At 32.2% G+C, this 15,819-nt stretch overlaps 1 protein-coding gene across 4 annotated transcripts in view; it reads left to right on the top strand.

The window, feature by feature from the left end:
- The window catches only part of LOC145266399 (WD repeat and FYVE domain-containing protein 3-like), a 447,754-nt gene that overhangs the window by 359,436 nt on the left and 72,499 nt on the right, over positions 1 to 15,819 (top strand). For 2 of the 4 annotated variants that reach the window (XM_080122044.1, XM_080122043.1), the window contains exons 39-41: positions 1,549 to 1,602; positions 11,243 to 11,314; positions 15,263 to 15,488. In XM_080122044.1, the coding sequence (XP_079978170.1) occupies positions 1,549 to 1,602; positions 11,243 to 11,314; positions 15,263 to 15,488 (352 nt within the window). The remainder of the gene's footprint in view (positions 1 to 1,548; positions 1,603 to 11,242; positions 11,315 to 15,262; positions 15,489 to 15,819) is intronic. The other 2 variants (XM_080122046.1, XM_080122045.1) reach the window with 1 other exon arrangement.

Here is a 15,819-nt window from a genome sequence, read left to right as displayed (position 1 = left end):
TTATGTTGATTAATCTGACTATTATTTTCATCTTGGGTGCTATTAGCACGACGTTTCAGTCACTGCGACCTTCTTCAGGTGTTGAAAACGTGCTTCTTTTCAACACCCGAACAAGGTCGCAGGTTGCAGCGACTGAAACGTTGTGCTAATAACACCCAAGGTGAGAATGATAGTCCAATTAATCAACATAACACAAGCATCCACAATTCATCTCAAAAATTCAGAATTGCATACTATGTTCTTGTTTAGAATTCTCCATATATTAAAAAACAAAAATAAAAAAAATCTGTATGATGTATGTATATGTGACAAAACGAAAATATCCTATCCCCAAAATTGCATTAATTGATCAAGTAGATTTTTTTAAATAGAAAATTAAATTTTATGAGGTACCGAAAAACGGCTAACTGATCCGCCATTTTGAAAATGATCTAAAATTGAAAAGCAAAAGGGAGATAACTCAATAATTCAAACTTGCAAAATTTCTGTTGTAATGCCTAGAATCTCCACTAATCGCTTAAAAACGATTTACTTTATAAAACTACTAGATCAATTTACGTGAATTTTGGAATATGATATTTTTGCTTAGTCACAGGTACGTACATTATACAAATATTTCTTTTTTTTTTTTTTCTTTCTTAACATGGGGAAATTCTAGACAAAACCAAAAAGGTATACACAAACTTCTAAACATAAAAACACACTTCATACACATTAGTGACCAATAGTGTTTATATAAAACATTCTGTGACCTGTTGTTAATAGCTTAATGGTTATATGTGTTGACTTTTAATCTCGGTTTGAAGTGTTTGTCTGCCTAGACACACTGAAAAGCTGTGATACAGAAAAACTTAAAAAATATCTTAGTGACCCCTGAAGATTGAACCTTCTTTATAATCTATGGACCCACGGTTCGAGTTCTTGTAATGCAGCCATTCATTGAAAATCCACGGATTAAAGAAAATCTTTAAAAATTATTTGTGCTCCTTGTCAAATAATAGATTTTGTTGTAATTCTACATAATTTAATTCAGAATTTCCATATGTATATATATATATATATATATATTACTAACTAAGTTCAAATTTATTGAATTAAAAAATCAATATTTTTTTCAAAAGTGCTCAATACATATATAAAGCTATTATGAGATAATGTAATAGAGAAAAAAAAGCATGACCGAAACGTTGTGCTAATAACACCCAAGGTGAGAATGATAGTCCAATTAATTAACATAACACAAGCATCCACAATTCATCTCAAAAATTCAGAATTTCGATAAGTATATCGACAAGTATTTCTGTTAATTCATTTTGATCTGCTATATTTCACTTGTGCATTAATTATCCTTCGGGTGACCTCGTATCATAGATGGGATGCACTAATGCCTGCACTTTCAGCTATTTAAATGTAAATCAATATCCAAATTTCTTCAAGAATTTCTGGAATTATAATAAGTTATCATGCCCTGATAATCAAACGGTCCCATGGCAAACATTTCAAACCTATAAAGTTGTTATTTTTGGACCATTCTTTTTACGTTTGTAGCGAATTCAGATGTTATCGGCCAACCGTTATCCAATACGGCATCAACGAGTACTGGTAAGCGTTTTGCCAATGTCATTTTTGGATTTTATATTTGGATTAACAATTCTTTATCTTTAACTGGATGCAATTGTTTGTTTTGTTTTTTTTTCTTTTTTTTGGTTTTTACTTCATAGATAATACCCATCCATCCACCACACCCAATAAAATATTTTCTTCATCTTTTTTCCTCCTCATCTAATTTTATGTTAACGACAAAATTTTTCTTCTTGTACAGATCTTTTTTCAATGTGTGTCAATATATATATATATATATATATATATATATATAGATAGATAGATAGATTAAAAGAAATACTGAGATGTCGTAGGATTACAGATTGTATAATATTGTAAATCTAAAGTTCAAACAAATATCAATATTTATTAGATAATCCCAAACAGATAAAAAACAAAGCTCTATATACGAGATAGAACAATAATATAAATGGAAATTCTGAATTAATTTCTGTAGCTTTACAACAAAATTTATTGTTTGATAAGGAGTACAGGTAATTTTAAGTTTTTTCCTTAATCCATGTATTTTCAATGAATAGCTCATCTCATCAGAAAATGTTATTAACAAAATAGATGTGGGTTATTATAATTTTTTCTTATTAGCACATAAATTGAAAATTAAATTTGTAATGATTAACATTTCCTTCGATGAGATGAGCCATTCATTGAAAATCCACGGATTAAAGAAAATCTTTAAAAATTATTTGTGCTCCTTGTCAAATAATAGATTTTGTTGTAATTCTGCATAATTTAATTCAGAATTTCCATATATACATATATATATATATATATATATATATATATATATATATATATATTACTAAGTTCAAATTTATTGAATTAAAAAATCAATATTTTTTTCAAAAGTGCTCAATACATATATAAAGCTATTATATGTGAAATAGCAAAACAAAATGTATGCAAATTAATTAGCATTTCAACTATTTTAAATTGTTGAAGGTCATCTTTGCTAATAGTGTTTTATTTTTTAAATTAATTATAAAATTTTACTTTTTATTTATTTATTTACTATGTTAGCCTTTCATTTAATCATTTTAAGTCATTGTTGAACCCCCTGACAAGACAAGTAAATTTGTACAAACGTTGAACAATTAGAGGAAATCATCATGTATTAGTTTTTTTTTTAGGTACAATGTTTCGATATAGATTGTTGATTTTGTACATTACCTGCAGGTTACCCAGCATTGTCCAGTCATAAAATATGCTTACATATGTTATTTTAATTTATGCAGATTTTTATATTTATTATTATAGAACCAATTCTCTATTGATTATTATATTGTACCCAATATATAGTAATGATTTCAAAAGTGTAAAAAAAAAAAAGATTTAAATACCATCAACTAGAATCGAAACAAAGAATTTGGTTTAATCAGAGTCAGAGATAGGGTGTTTACAGCATGGACACACAAACTCAACATCATCCACTAATCTGTATATAAAATTTAATTTCTTGAACCCTTAACAATTACATTCTGCCCTTTTTTTTTCCAAAGACCCCTTCATGTACAGAATGGTTGGAAAGTAACTCCTATTACTAAGGACTTGTAATTTATTAAAGTGATCAACCATAGTCGAGGATGACCCAAAGGCTCCCTTTTCATTAGCTGCTACAACAAAGTATAGAGAAGGTCACCAGTCTTTTCCTTGTTACCCTTGATCTTCACCTTATCATGCTAAGTGTTTAACAAGAGGGCATCAATACAATTTTTGAATCTTTGCTATGAATGTATTGAAGATTGAACCCTGATCGCGAGGCATATTAGTGAACATCTTAACCAATATGCCAAATAGGCTAGTAAATTTATTACTTAAATACAAGAAATTACAAGAAATAAATATAAGAAAATCCATAGCATAGGGGGTCCATTTTTTAATGGAATATGGGTTCTAACATGCGCCACTAGCTTCTCAAATTACCTGGGAACTATATTAACTGATTTCACAAATAGCTTTCCTTTTCATTTTTTCTTATGACGTCATCACTTATTGAGACTAAAAGCACTTCAGGGTAAGGGTAAATGAGGTAGATTGTTAATTAAATGATGATGAATACTAGTGTCGGGACGATTAATCAGAATCAGAAAAATCGGAAGATTTGGGGGTATCAGAATCGGAAAAATTGATGCCCATTTTCTGATGCCAAAACGATTCTTTTAATTGTCTTTTTTTATTTGATTTTGTTTAAAACACAATCTTCCATTGCTGGTAATAATGATAAAATAAGAATATTTATTGATTTTAAATCACTAGCAAAGCTAAAATCTATAGATCATCCTCCACAATTGTATTTTGACGTTTAGGAAAATATTTGCATATTTAACATGTTTTTTTTTTTTTTTTTTTTTTTTTTTACGAAAATCAGAGGAAATAACAATCTTATAGTTAAATAATTAGAGATTTTTAAGTAATCAGAATCGGGAATTTAGCACGGAATCGGTAATTGCATCGGGATCGGAAAAAATATTGGAATTGTCCTATAACTACAAGAGGATTGAAAATCTTCACATGCCACTCAACCAAAATAATAGCCAACCCAGAAAACAGCAATACTTTTCCCTTTATCAGAGACATCACTCATTGATTGTAAGGACTCAAAGACAAAAAAAGGGGAAGTGAGCATTACAAGGTTGTCTCCCCCATTTTCTTTTCTTCTCTTAACATTCCACAAGCAATGAATCTGACAAAGAGAAGGATTGTTATTTTGGGGTTGGTTGCTTTTAGTGGGTGGCATGTGGAGTTCTTTCTGAAATCAATTGGTGTGGGTCTCAGTTGGCTTGAAAAGCTTTTGGCAAATGTTGGTGCTCATATTGAATTCTGAATAATGTAATACGCTTTTGGTTATGTTAAATAAACTTTATTTCATTTTAACTTCTGTTTTTTGTTTAGTGAAAGTCTTGTCTGTGTGTATTGAGAGAAGTCCCTTCTGATTAATAATTACATAATTCCAGTTTAATTAAAAATAACTCTACATTTAAAAAAAAAATCTTGTCTTTACTTTGAAATGCTTCTTTTTTTTTGATTTTAAAAAAACTTTGTAATTCAAATATACTTTTTAGTTTTTACTTTGAAATGTATTTTTGTTTTTGTAGAATAGTTTTTATACAATAAAAAATGTTTTTTATACAATAAAAATGGGGTTTATTCAATAAAAAATTGTTTTATACAATAAAAAATGGTTTTATACAATAAAAATCTATTTTAAAATGCTACATTTACTTTAAAATTAAAAAAAAAAAAATCTTATTACAAAAATATTTTTTAATTGAAAATTTTTAAATTTGTAAAAAAAATCTATTGAAGTCAAAATGAAAGACATTTATTTAACATAACCACACTTTCTTACATTTATTTCTCGCAAGAATTATATTACAATAACTTAATAATAGAGAGTTACTTTCCATTCACTCTGTATAACACTTCTCCTGAAATAGATTAAATTTAGTGACAGGGAGAAGGCCTGCATCAATGCTGGGATAACCGGAGAAGGACTGGTGTTATTTCATACTTTAAAGTATATAAATACTTTCAGCATTTCATTATATTGAATTTTTGTGTGTGTGTGTGTGTGATTATTTTGACTTTCATAATGGATTCATAAATCCTAAAATATTTCTCCACTAACTTTTAGAAACTATCCTGCTATGCATTCCTTTTTCTAATTTCTACTAACAAAAATACATTAACATTAAACACTAATCACTATTGCTTTGGCTTTCGATGAACTGATTTACTAAATTGATATTTTTCTGTTAGAAATTAGTATTTTAGTCGCAACATAGCTTTGACTAGATTAGAACATGAAATTTGGTTTGTGTTGTAGAAACAATCAAAATTGCTGCGTTGTTGGATTGAAATATTTGATTCTGTGTTTTAAGAAATTTATATTTTGTCTTTAATATTTTTCAGTGCTTTTTTTAGTGTACACTCGATCAGGCCCATTTTTATTCACATAAACTTACAGTATAAAAGTGCTACTTTAGTATGTTGTTATTTTGACTATTTGAGCCCTAACATCAGTTCCCAACCTTTATCCTTCTCGTAGCCTTAATCCTAGCACATAAAGAAAAATGACAATCCTAACACGAACAGTAACAAGATAAAACCTTATCACCAATTTAGACTCTAAAGTAATCCTAACCTCAATGCAAAGCCTATCCTAGCCCATCACAAGACCGACCCTTACCTCTACCACAAGCTTAACCCCAGCACAAGCTCAACTGTTAATCCCTGCACAAGCTCAACTGTTAACTCCAACACAGGCTCAACCCTAAACCTCCAGCACGGGCTTAACCCTAAACCTCCAGCACGGGCTCGGCCCTAAACCTGCAGCACGGGCTCGGCCCTAAACCATCAACATGGGCTCGGCCCTAAACCGTCAGCATGGGCTCAACCCTAAACTCCCAGCATGGGCTCGGCTCTAAACCCCCCCATATGGGTACAACTGTTAACCCCAGCATGGGCTCCACCATTAATCACAACACAAGCTCCACCATTAATCCCAACGCAGGCTCCACCATTAATCCCAGCACAAGCTGAACCTTTAACCTCAACGCAAGCCCTAACTTTTAGACCTTGAAATTCCAGTGAACTACACACTAAAGAAGAACCGTTTTGTACCTCGTTATCTTTTTACATTCATTTCTATATAATCTTATAACGTCATGAAATGTTTAAAGATGCGGACTAAGATGGAGATTAATTTGGTATCTACGTATTTACATTCGTACTTGTGCACTTCGCAATATATTTGATCATAACTTCAATCCTCAGATCACACAATTTCATGTCCATTTCCAAAGATTTTTTTTCTCTAATTTTTGAATGAAAATACCTTTTTGATTGAATTCAATTTGACATTATTGACCATGTGTGTGAAGACATTATTTTAAAGTCGAAAGTACAGATATAGAGCTTGAAGCCTCTTGTAAGAAATAGCGGATTTAAGTGAACCCAGGCAAATGCAAAATGTGTTTCTCTTCTTGACAACAAAATGGTTGAAACCCCCCACCCCCCAAAGCGGACAGTAGAAGAACAATAGGAAGAGCAACTTTTAATTTAGATCTCTAAAAGCAAAGATATGGGGTAGAAAGGACATATCAACTCCTTTAAAGATAAGACTTTTAAATGCATTAATAGTTTGTTGTATATGCAAGTGAAATATGGATTATATACTGCCAAAGCCTGTTTTGGAAATTGAAAAGAAATGCAGACATTAGAAAGAGGATTAATATTAACAAATCTATCATTTATTTTTTTTAATTTGGAAAGAAAAAAACAGATTAACATGGTTTTGGACATGTTTCTCAGCTATCAGACTCCAACTATGTATAGAAATCATATAAAGATTTCATTCAAGAAAAGTCAAGAGGACAACCATCTCAAAGAAATTTTTATCTCGGGCCAGTCTTTCAACTATCAGGAAGGGTGTGCCAGTCTTAACCCTTATTTGGTGATAATGTTGATGACATCACATTCATTGCTTCTGTCTTTGATAAGTTGAAGCTCTCCACTTCTCAGTGAAAAGCCACTTGTAAGAAATGGAGGATAGAAATGAACCCATGCAAATGCAAAATTTGTTTTGTCTTCTGGAGATTCTATCTAAATCAAAAACAAAATGGTTGAACAAAAAAGAAAATGAAGGTTCTGTGTTAGGCTAAGTCGTTCAAAGATCTTCATCTGATATTAGTAGAAGAATAGTTAATAGCAACTTTTACATTCGGACGTTTAAAATGAAAGATGTGGAGCAAGAAGGACACATCGACGCCACTGAAATTAAGACTTTTTTACAATTCATTGCTAGTTCCTATTGTTGTATATGCAAGTGAAATATGAACTATACTGGCAGAACATGAGAAGCTCAGTATATTTGAAATGTAATCCAATTTACCAAACTTTCACTTCTAACGATTACTATGATATTCTCCTTTTGACCAATGTATACTCTTTAACCCTTATCCTCGAGTGGCTTCTGGGCCTTGATAAGTGGTGATTCCTTAGTAAAAAAAAAAAAAAAAGAAAGAAATGAAATGTTTAAAAACTATGTTGGGGGTAATGTTTTGAGATAGATTAACAAGTTATAGACATCTGGCTTTTGAGCTAGGATCAAAGTCTTTATTTAAAAAAAAAAATTGATTTGACATTAAGTAGGACGACTCTTGGGGTGAATGTGATACAGTGTAAACTGGATATAAGAGACTTCTTCTCTAAACCCTACAACTCTCAACTCTCTTATATACGGGGTTCTTTTATCCAGGTTACAGTACTTGTACAGTTTAATCAAAACATTAAAAAAATGAAAATATCGAAAAAAGGTTATATTGTACCTATCTGTTTTGGACTGAAGATCTAAAAAAAAATTTCATTTAATTTGATCGAGTAGTTTTTTTTTTTTTTTTTTTTTTTTTTACAGCGGAAAAACACGTTCTTATGAGAGCGCGTTGAAGTCCACCATTATGAAATTTGTTAAACACGCCACAGAGAGATAACTCCAGTTAAAGCGCCGACACTCCCTCCCCATCTTTAATACTAGCTTTTCTTCCTAAAAATCGAACCTTTTGCTCAGTATCATAACAACGTTTTTTTGATGTAAAAAAAACAAACTGCTTGATGAAATTAAGTGAAATTTTTTTTTCGGAGAACTTTGTTCCATAACAGATACGTGCAATATAACCTTTTTCCGATATTTTCATTTTTTTAATGTCTTGATTAAACTGTACAAGTACCCAGATTACAGTGTACATTAACACAGGCTCTAATTTGGGACCAGAGAAAATCTCTCTTATATCCGTTGTTCTTATATTCGGGTCTCTTATATCAGGGTTACACTGTTTTATAGTTATTGAGTATACTAGCTAGTAAAATGTTAGAAAAATATTAGGTACAGTGACAACGATGACCATAAACCTTCATCCCCACATTTTTGAACAGCCTTGTGCCTAATTTATTTATGACTTGTAAAACTTTTGTAAATAAATAGATTTTTCAAAGTGTAGTATCTGTTCTGATGTTACTTACACTAAGTTAATTCTGTCCTTAGTCAGTGAAGGAAAAACCCTTCTAGACTAAGGCAATTCTAAATTTTTGACTCTTAATCCAGAGTGCCCCCTTCTGAGGATTCGGATATTTATTCCCCCACATTAGAAACGACCTTATGTCAAATTTTGCTCTCGTTGGGAAGCAAATAGATTTAAACGTGCAAATATCAGAAAGAGGCTTAATACTTGCAAGTCCATCAAAGCATTATTTGAAAAAAAAAAAAAAAAAAAAAAAAAAAAGGATTTGGGCATGTTTCTTGGTTACTGAACACCAACTATGTAAAGAAACCACATCAAGAAGATTTAATTCAAGAAATACCCAGCAGATGACCACCAAAAAGATGGATCAATCAGATAAATATTCAGACGTGCATGCTGCTTTTAACTGCTGAAAGACTGGCCTAAGACAGTGATAAATGGGTGAATTTTGTTAAGTATGTGAGAAGGCTCTCTAGAACATGCAAATAAGTCAAACTTAGGTGATATGCTATTGTAATAAAATACCATCGGAGATATCCCCAAACATCTGGATGTTTGGATTCTTTGGTGTTATTTTTGAGTGTCATTTTCACAATGTTTCGGTCAATGTAACCTCTGACATTCTTCAGGTGTATCTTGTTGAACTCTGGAATTTGGACAGAATTTTGAACGGAACTCTTTACTTACTTCACGGGGTTAGCATGCTCTTGTTCAGTCAGCCATGACTGGATAGAGGTCCTAAGTAATTCGCAATTGTATGTTTCACTTGCCCACACTAAGATTTGAATCTTCAACCTTTAGGAGAATATCACTTTTACAATTGATTTTTTTTTTCAGTACTCCAACCACTGCACCACATAACGTAAAGTAAGTTTAAAATGGTCCTTGCTAAATTCATCTGAAATGCGTATGAATCAAATTTAATGTAAATCTGAAATATTTGAATGTTCAAATCTGGTATATTGTGCTGATCTTACACCCTCTAAAAACTGTTTAAAATGCTCAAAAAATTGAAATTCAGGAATCATTAATTGATGTCTAATACTTATTTTTAAAATTTCACAAAAATCAGATTGATCTAGATTTTCACAAAGAGCCTCCACTCACTTTTTATCCATTAGTACAAAATTAAATTATACTAAATATAGCCCAAATTGTCCCCCTTCCTTCTTATGCCTATCAGCTGTGTTCCAAAATTCATGAGGATTGGTTAATTAGCTTAGGAGAGAATCATACATATAGTATAAGCATATATACATGCCTTACTTACATGTACACGCACACACACACACATGGTGTACCTTCTCCAAGTGATGTTACCTCAAGTAATTGCACGAAGCTGGATACTCCACCAGACTAGATAAATTCTTGTCCTGAAATCCAATAAGACCAGAAAACCAAAATGAAAGATATACTACAACGTATGAAAATGGTTAACTGGGGAGAAAAGTATGTTCTCAATTTCTTTACTTTTGAGAGATAAAGAAGTTTAATGGAATATTTGAATATCTATGTAGCTCATATAGAGTCCAAGTATTAGCCCCAGGTTGTGGGTCTCTTGATTTCTGAGAACTTCGACTGAAGTAAAATAAAAGATATGTATTGTATACATATATGTGTGTGTGTGTGTGTGTGTGTATATATATATATATATATATATATATATATTCAAGCAAACATTAAATGTAACGGAGACACTTTGCTTTATGATTCTTTTTTAATTTTTCGATTTTCACTTGTACTTCCTCAACACCTGAAGATGATTCATGGATGAATCGAAAGTGACAGTAACAACTATGGAACCTTTATTAATATTTTTGATTCTGATATAAAAAAAAGATTATACGGAAAATCGAAAAAAAAAAACAAAACAAAAACAAAGTGTCTCCATTGCATGTAAGAATGTTTACTTGAATGAAAAAAAATGCTGCCTAAATATACCAATTCCAAATATATATATATATATATATATATACACATATACACACACATGTGTACACACAAATTATTTATTTGCAAGCTGTATATTGCATATTTTAGAGATGTGCCATGGTTTCAGTGACATTGTAAGACCTTTAATGTTTAGAAAAAAAAAACAATCTGTTAATCGATATGAATGAAACCATAGCATGTCTCTGGAATATATAATGTATAGCTTTTTAAAAAAATAATTTATATTTTAGCTTTCTCATTCTTACTTTATTGATTCGTTTTCAACTTACACTTATGAACTCTCTCTCCCCCTCTCTCTCTCTCTCTCTCTCACACACACACACACACACACACACACACACACACACACACACACACACACACACACACACACACACAGAGAGAGAGAGATAATACAACAACAGCAAGATAATAAAAATGTATAATGACTGTAGAAGATATATCATGGTAAGGTTTTGTTTGATTCTTTTTTATTTTTTTGGTTTGTTTTTCTCCAGATGTTGTTTCCGGTTTTGGTTTTTTGGGTTTCTGGTTCAGCTTTCTATAAAAATTGCTTTTCATTTAACTTGTGGTTTAAAACGGCAAATAAAAACAAGTTACATTTTTGTAAAAATCGTTAAATGTCTCTTTTTTTTATATGTTATGTCTAGGTGTTTTTACACGAGAATCTAAGGAAGTGTTTGAATTTGTGAGCAAGCTGATTTCCCAGGCTAAGAGGAAGGGTAAGTTGAATTTTTTATTTTTATTTTTTTTTTTTTTTGGGGGGGGGTCTAAGCTTCTGACTTTCTGTATCATCAGTCGCCAGATGTTATGTTGTATCTCGATTTCTTCAATATAATGTCATAAATACTTGTTTTCCAACACAAGAATAGTATAGTTGTCAGCAAAAACCCTCCTCTCATGAAGAATTCGCTTCTACGCATGCGTCATACGACGTCGTAACCTGATTTACTTTAAATATTTGAAAAGGCGACAGAATTTCGGCGATGTCGTCTTAGCTTAGTTGCTTAGAGCGCGGCCTCATTATCTAAACATTTTGGGTTCAATCGTGGTGTGAGATGTCTTTTTTTTTTTTTCGATTTTTTAAATTTTAATATTGAAGCAGGGTTATTTAAGCCATTTTTCAAACGTTTGTTTTTCTGTTTTTTTACTTCGCTTATTCTTAGGTTTTCATTAACAATCCGCACCCCACCCGACCACCAAAAACGCCCAGGCAATACCGGGTACCCCCCTCCCCCTGGAGCAGGATTATTTAAGCTGTTTTTCACGTTTTTTTTTTTTATGTTCGTTTTTCTGCTTCGCGTTTTCTTTATCGTTTGTTAGTTTTTTTTACTTCGCTTATTCTTATGTTTTGATTAACACCCCCCCCCCCCGCCCGAGCACACGCACCTTCAAACACCCGAGCAACGCCGGGTACCCCCTGCTAGTCTAATATATAAAAGGCAAAATGTGTGCGGGTTTGTATGTTTTGCAAAAACTTCCTACAGATATGTCGGAACCTGATGAAACCGGTTTCGTTTTAAAGCACGGTATCTTAGACAACAAATATCGAAAAATTGGCCAAAAACATTAATTCTGTCACCCTCAACTGATCAGTTTTCTACAAGTATGGGTCACTTTTTTCATCATCATTTTTGCAAGTCATCATCTCCGTTGCCTTGACTAACCTTAATTCGAACGCTTACGACTTCTACTTTTGCAATGGATTCATCAGCTAAGACGTTATGTTTTGTTTGTTTTTTTTACACCTTCTTTTTCTCCTTCGCATTACAGGTTCGAGCCTACCTGCCTACTACCACTTTCTTTTTTAACACCTCTCTCCACCTGGGCTGCCTACTGTTGTTTTGATCCCTACCCCCACTCTACTACAACATTTATTTATTTTTAAACACCTTCCGGGGTTCCTTCCCACACCACCTCAACACACCCGGACAACGCTGGGGACCCCCGCTAGTCAGCAATAAAGAGCAAGTTTATGAGTAGATTTAAGAAGAAGCATTAAAAGGAAGCACACTAAAACAAGTTTACGTATTTACATATTTCCCCCACTGTTTATCTGTGCCTGAACCTAAACGTAGATTCCATGAACAAAGCTTCTTTCTTAGAACTGCACGCCTATGGAATAGCTTTCTGTTTTCCTGCTTTTCAGCTGACTACAATATGGTTGTCTTTAAGTCTAACGTAAACAAGTTTTTGATGAGCCGTTCCATATAAGTTAACAAATTTATCGAATTTCCATTACTAACGATTACTTTATTGTCCAATTGTCTACTGTGCACTCTTTAACCCTTATCCTCGAGTGGCCTCTTGGCCTTGACAAGTCGTGATGCCTTTGTAAAATAAAAAAAATAAAATCTACAAGGATTATTTATTTATACAGAAGTATCGAATAATACAAAGTGTTTTTGTGTACACGTGTATGTATGTATATTATGCATGAATACACGTGTGTGTATGTATAGTATGCATGAATACACGTGTGTGTATGTATATCATGCATGAAGTTAATTGTCTGTTATACGACGTATGAACTCATTGTACACATGTGTATGGAGTTAGAAAGTCATGTTGTGTATATATTCTTGTGCGTACATGTGTCTGGATGCGTTGAATGTTCATCGTGTAGGCGTATGTGCGTATATACCCGAGTTGATCCTTACCTTGAAGGGATCACACGGCTGTTGAGGCATGTGTTAAAAGCGTGTCCCTCACATGGATAGTCAGACAAGAAAGAACATATTGTCACATCAACGGCTAAAATCGAAAAGAAAGATAAAGTGGAAGTGACTAGAGTGAATAGAACGCCGCCTGTTGGCTAAAAACGTGAATCGCGACAAGGGCAGGTAACCGGTGCATAATTGAAATCGTGTGTGCATGTGCTCGATCTGTGTTTTTTTTTTTTTTTTTTTACATAGGCATACTCACTTATCAAGGCCCAGAGACCACTCGAGGATAAGGGTTAAGAGTGTACAGTAGTCAATTGGACAATATAGTAATCATTAGTAATGGAACTCTTGGTTTTCTTTATTTTGTCCTTTAGTCCTCACATTCTATGAACAATGTTTCTGACAAAGGAGGAAGAATTGCTGTTTTTTTAGGTTGTAATCTATCCATATCACATGTATCATTGGCTAGTTTTTGAACTTTTGAGATGAGGATTGATAATTTGAATTATTCAAACAACTGTTCTCGTTTTGATTGTTGTACAATATTTCAGTCATTGTAACCTCTGACCTTCTTAAGTGTATTTTATCGAACTCAATAATCCGCACAGAATTTTGAATGGAACCCTTTACATTTAATTCACGGGTGAAGCTTACTTGTGTTTCATCAGCCATGACAAGGTAGATGCCCTAAGTAATTTATAATTGTATTTTGAGTGTCGCCTACACTGAGGATTGGCTTTTAAAGTTGGCTCATAAATGTTTATCAACAGACGATAAAATTTTATTGAAAGAAGTTTTTATTTTTTGTTTGTTTAAAATTATTCAACAAATGTGTTAAAATTTAATTGGAAAAATTTCTTGTAAAAAATAAACTTACTTGGAGGCTTAACCAAGTATTTGGTTCCTGCTGTTAAAAAATAAATTGTACAGACACTTTTGTTTTTCCTAAGCATTGAAATTTAGGGCATTTTATGGGCATTTTAAAATATAAATTATGAAATACATTGGCCAAAATGTTGAGAATAACACCAAAATGAAAAAACGTAATCCCAATAATCCAAATAATACAGACTGTTTGGTGCCTGTACAGAATTTCCTGTACATTGAGAAACAAAAGTAAAGAAAAATCAATGCAACAACACTATAATAGTGATATTCGAAAAATGAAAAAATCGATTTAAAAAAAAAAAAAATGGAATCTACTGACTTTTTGTGTCAATTACAACTAAAAGCAATGAAATCTACTTAATTGGCATGTCAGAAGTACTTAAATATTACCGCAATATTTAAAGATGCACAAGTTTTTAATCTTTATCATAAAAAACCCTTGCCATATTTCTTTTGGAACACATGACATAATAAGAGAAATAACTCATATTTATGATTATTAACACACAATTTATCTTAAAAATTGGTAACAATTATGCACTATTTACCTCCCCTTGGAACTCTACTGTTCTTTTACTTAAACATTTTATTTTTTCTAATTTTCATCAAAAAATGTTTTCTTTAATGATTTTTTTTTTTTCTACCTTATCATTTTTCGTAATTTTTGAATATATCCATTACTGTAACATTACAATTAAGTAGAGATGATTGGTTTTCCTTGAAAAATTTCAAATTTCGCTATTATAGTGTAGTTGCACCGAAAAATCTGTATAATGTACATACTTGTGATGGGGAAAAAAATTGTATATCAAAAATTAAATAAATCGATCAAATAGTTTTATTTTTAAAATAAAAATAAATAAAATTTTATGGCTAAACTATGAGAGACAATCTTGCGATACTATCTTGTAAACAGATTTCAGAAACGAGAGATTTCCAAATAATTCAAACATGCAAGATTTTAAAAAGCCATTCTTCTGTTTAACCCAGCATTACATCTACTAATTATTATATGTATAGCAACCATGTGTGTGCTTTTAAAACGTCACTATTGTCATTTAATTCAACCAAATAAAATGATCTTGTTTTTTCATTTTTTTTTTTCCCCGTCCAAAGCATCAGGACTTTCACTGGATCCTATTTATCGATGCTTGAACCGAACCATCTTGTTCCAACTGTCACGCATCATTGATAATGTTGCAGCCCAAGCCAGCGTCCTTGAGGCTCTTCATAAGTTGACCAATAACCGAAGTCTGGTGTTTGGACCTGGAAATTATGACCAAGAATTTCTTGGCTGCCTCAGCTATTGTTTACTTCAACTGACTGACGACCCTGGGCGAAGGTAAGGATAGTTACAGCGAGGCCTCCCCAGTTTTATTTTTTTCTCCTTGATATAAAACTAACAAGCCCAACCAGCATTTCTCAGGGCAAAACCTATTTTTCTTAAAATTCTATTCCTATATCTCTCTATCCATCTCTCTCTCTCAACCACTCCCACTTTCTTTTTTACCCATACCATTTCTCTCTAGCTGGACAGACAGACAGACAGACAGACAGACAGACAGACACACACACACACACACACACACACACACACACACGTCTCCTTTATATAATAAATCCTTAGTGGGATTATTCAGCATTTATTTTCCAAATTAGTACTAACTAGCAGG

Source organism: Euprymna scolopes, chromosome 41, assembly GCF_053919585.1.
Source record: "Euprymna scolopes isolate OS-2025 chromosome 41, ASM5391958v1, whole genome shotgun sequence".
Taxonomy (NCBI): domain Eukaryota; kingdom Metazoa; phylum Mollusca; class Cephalopoda; order Sepiida; family Sepiolidae; genus Euprymna; species Euprymna scolopes.
The sequence above is the reverse complement of the archived record's forward strand: the minus strand, read 5'-3'. Positions and strand labels throughout refer to the sequence as shown.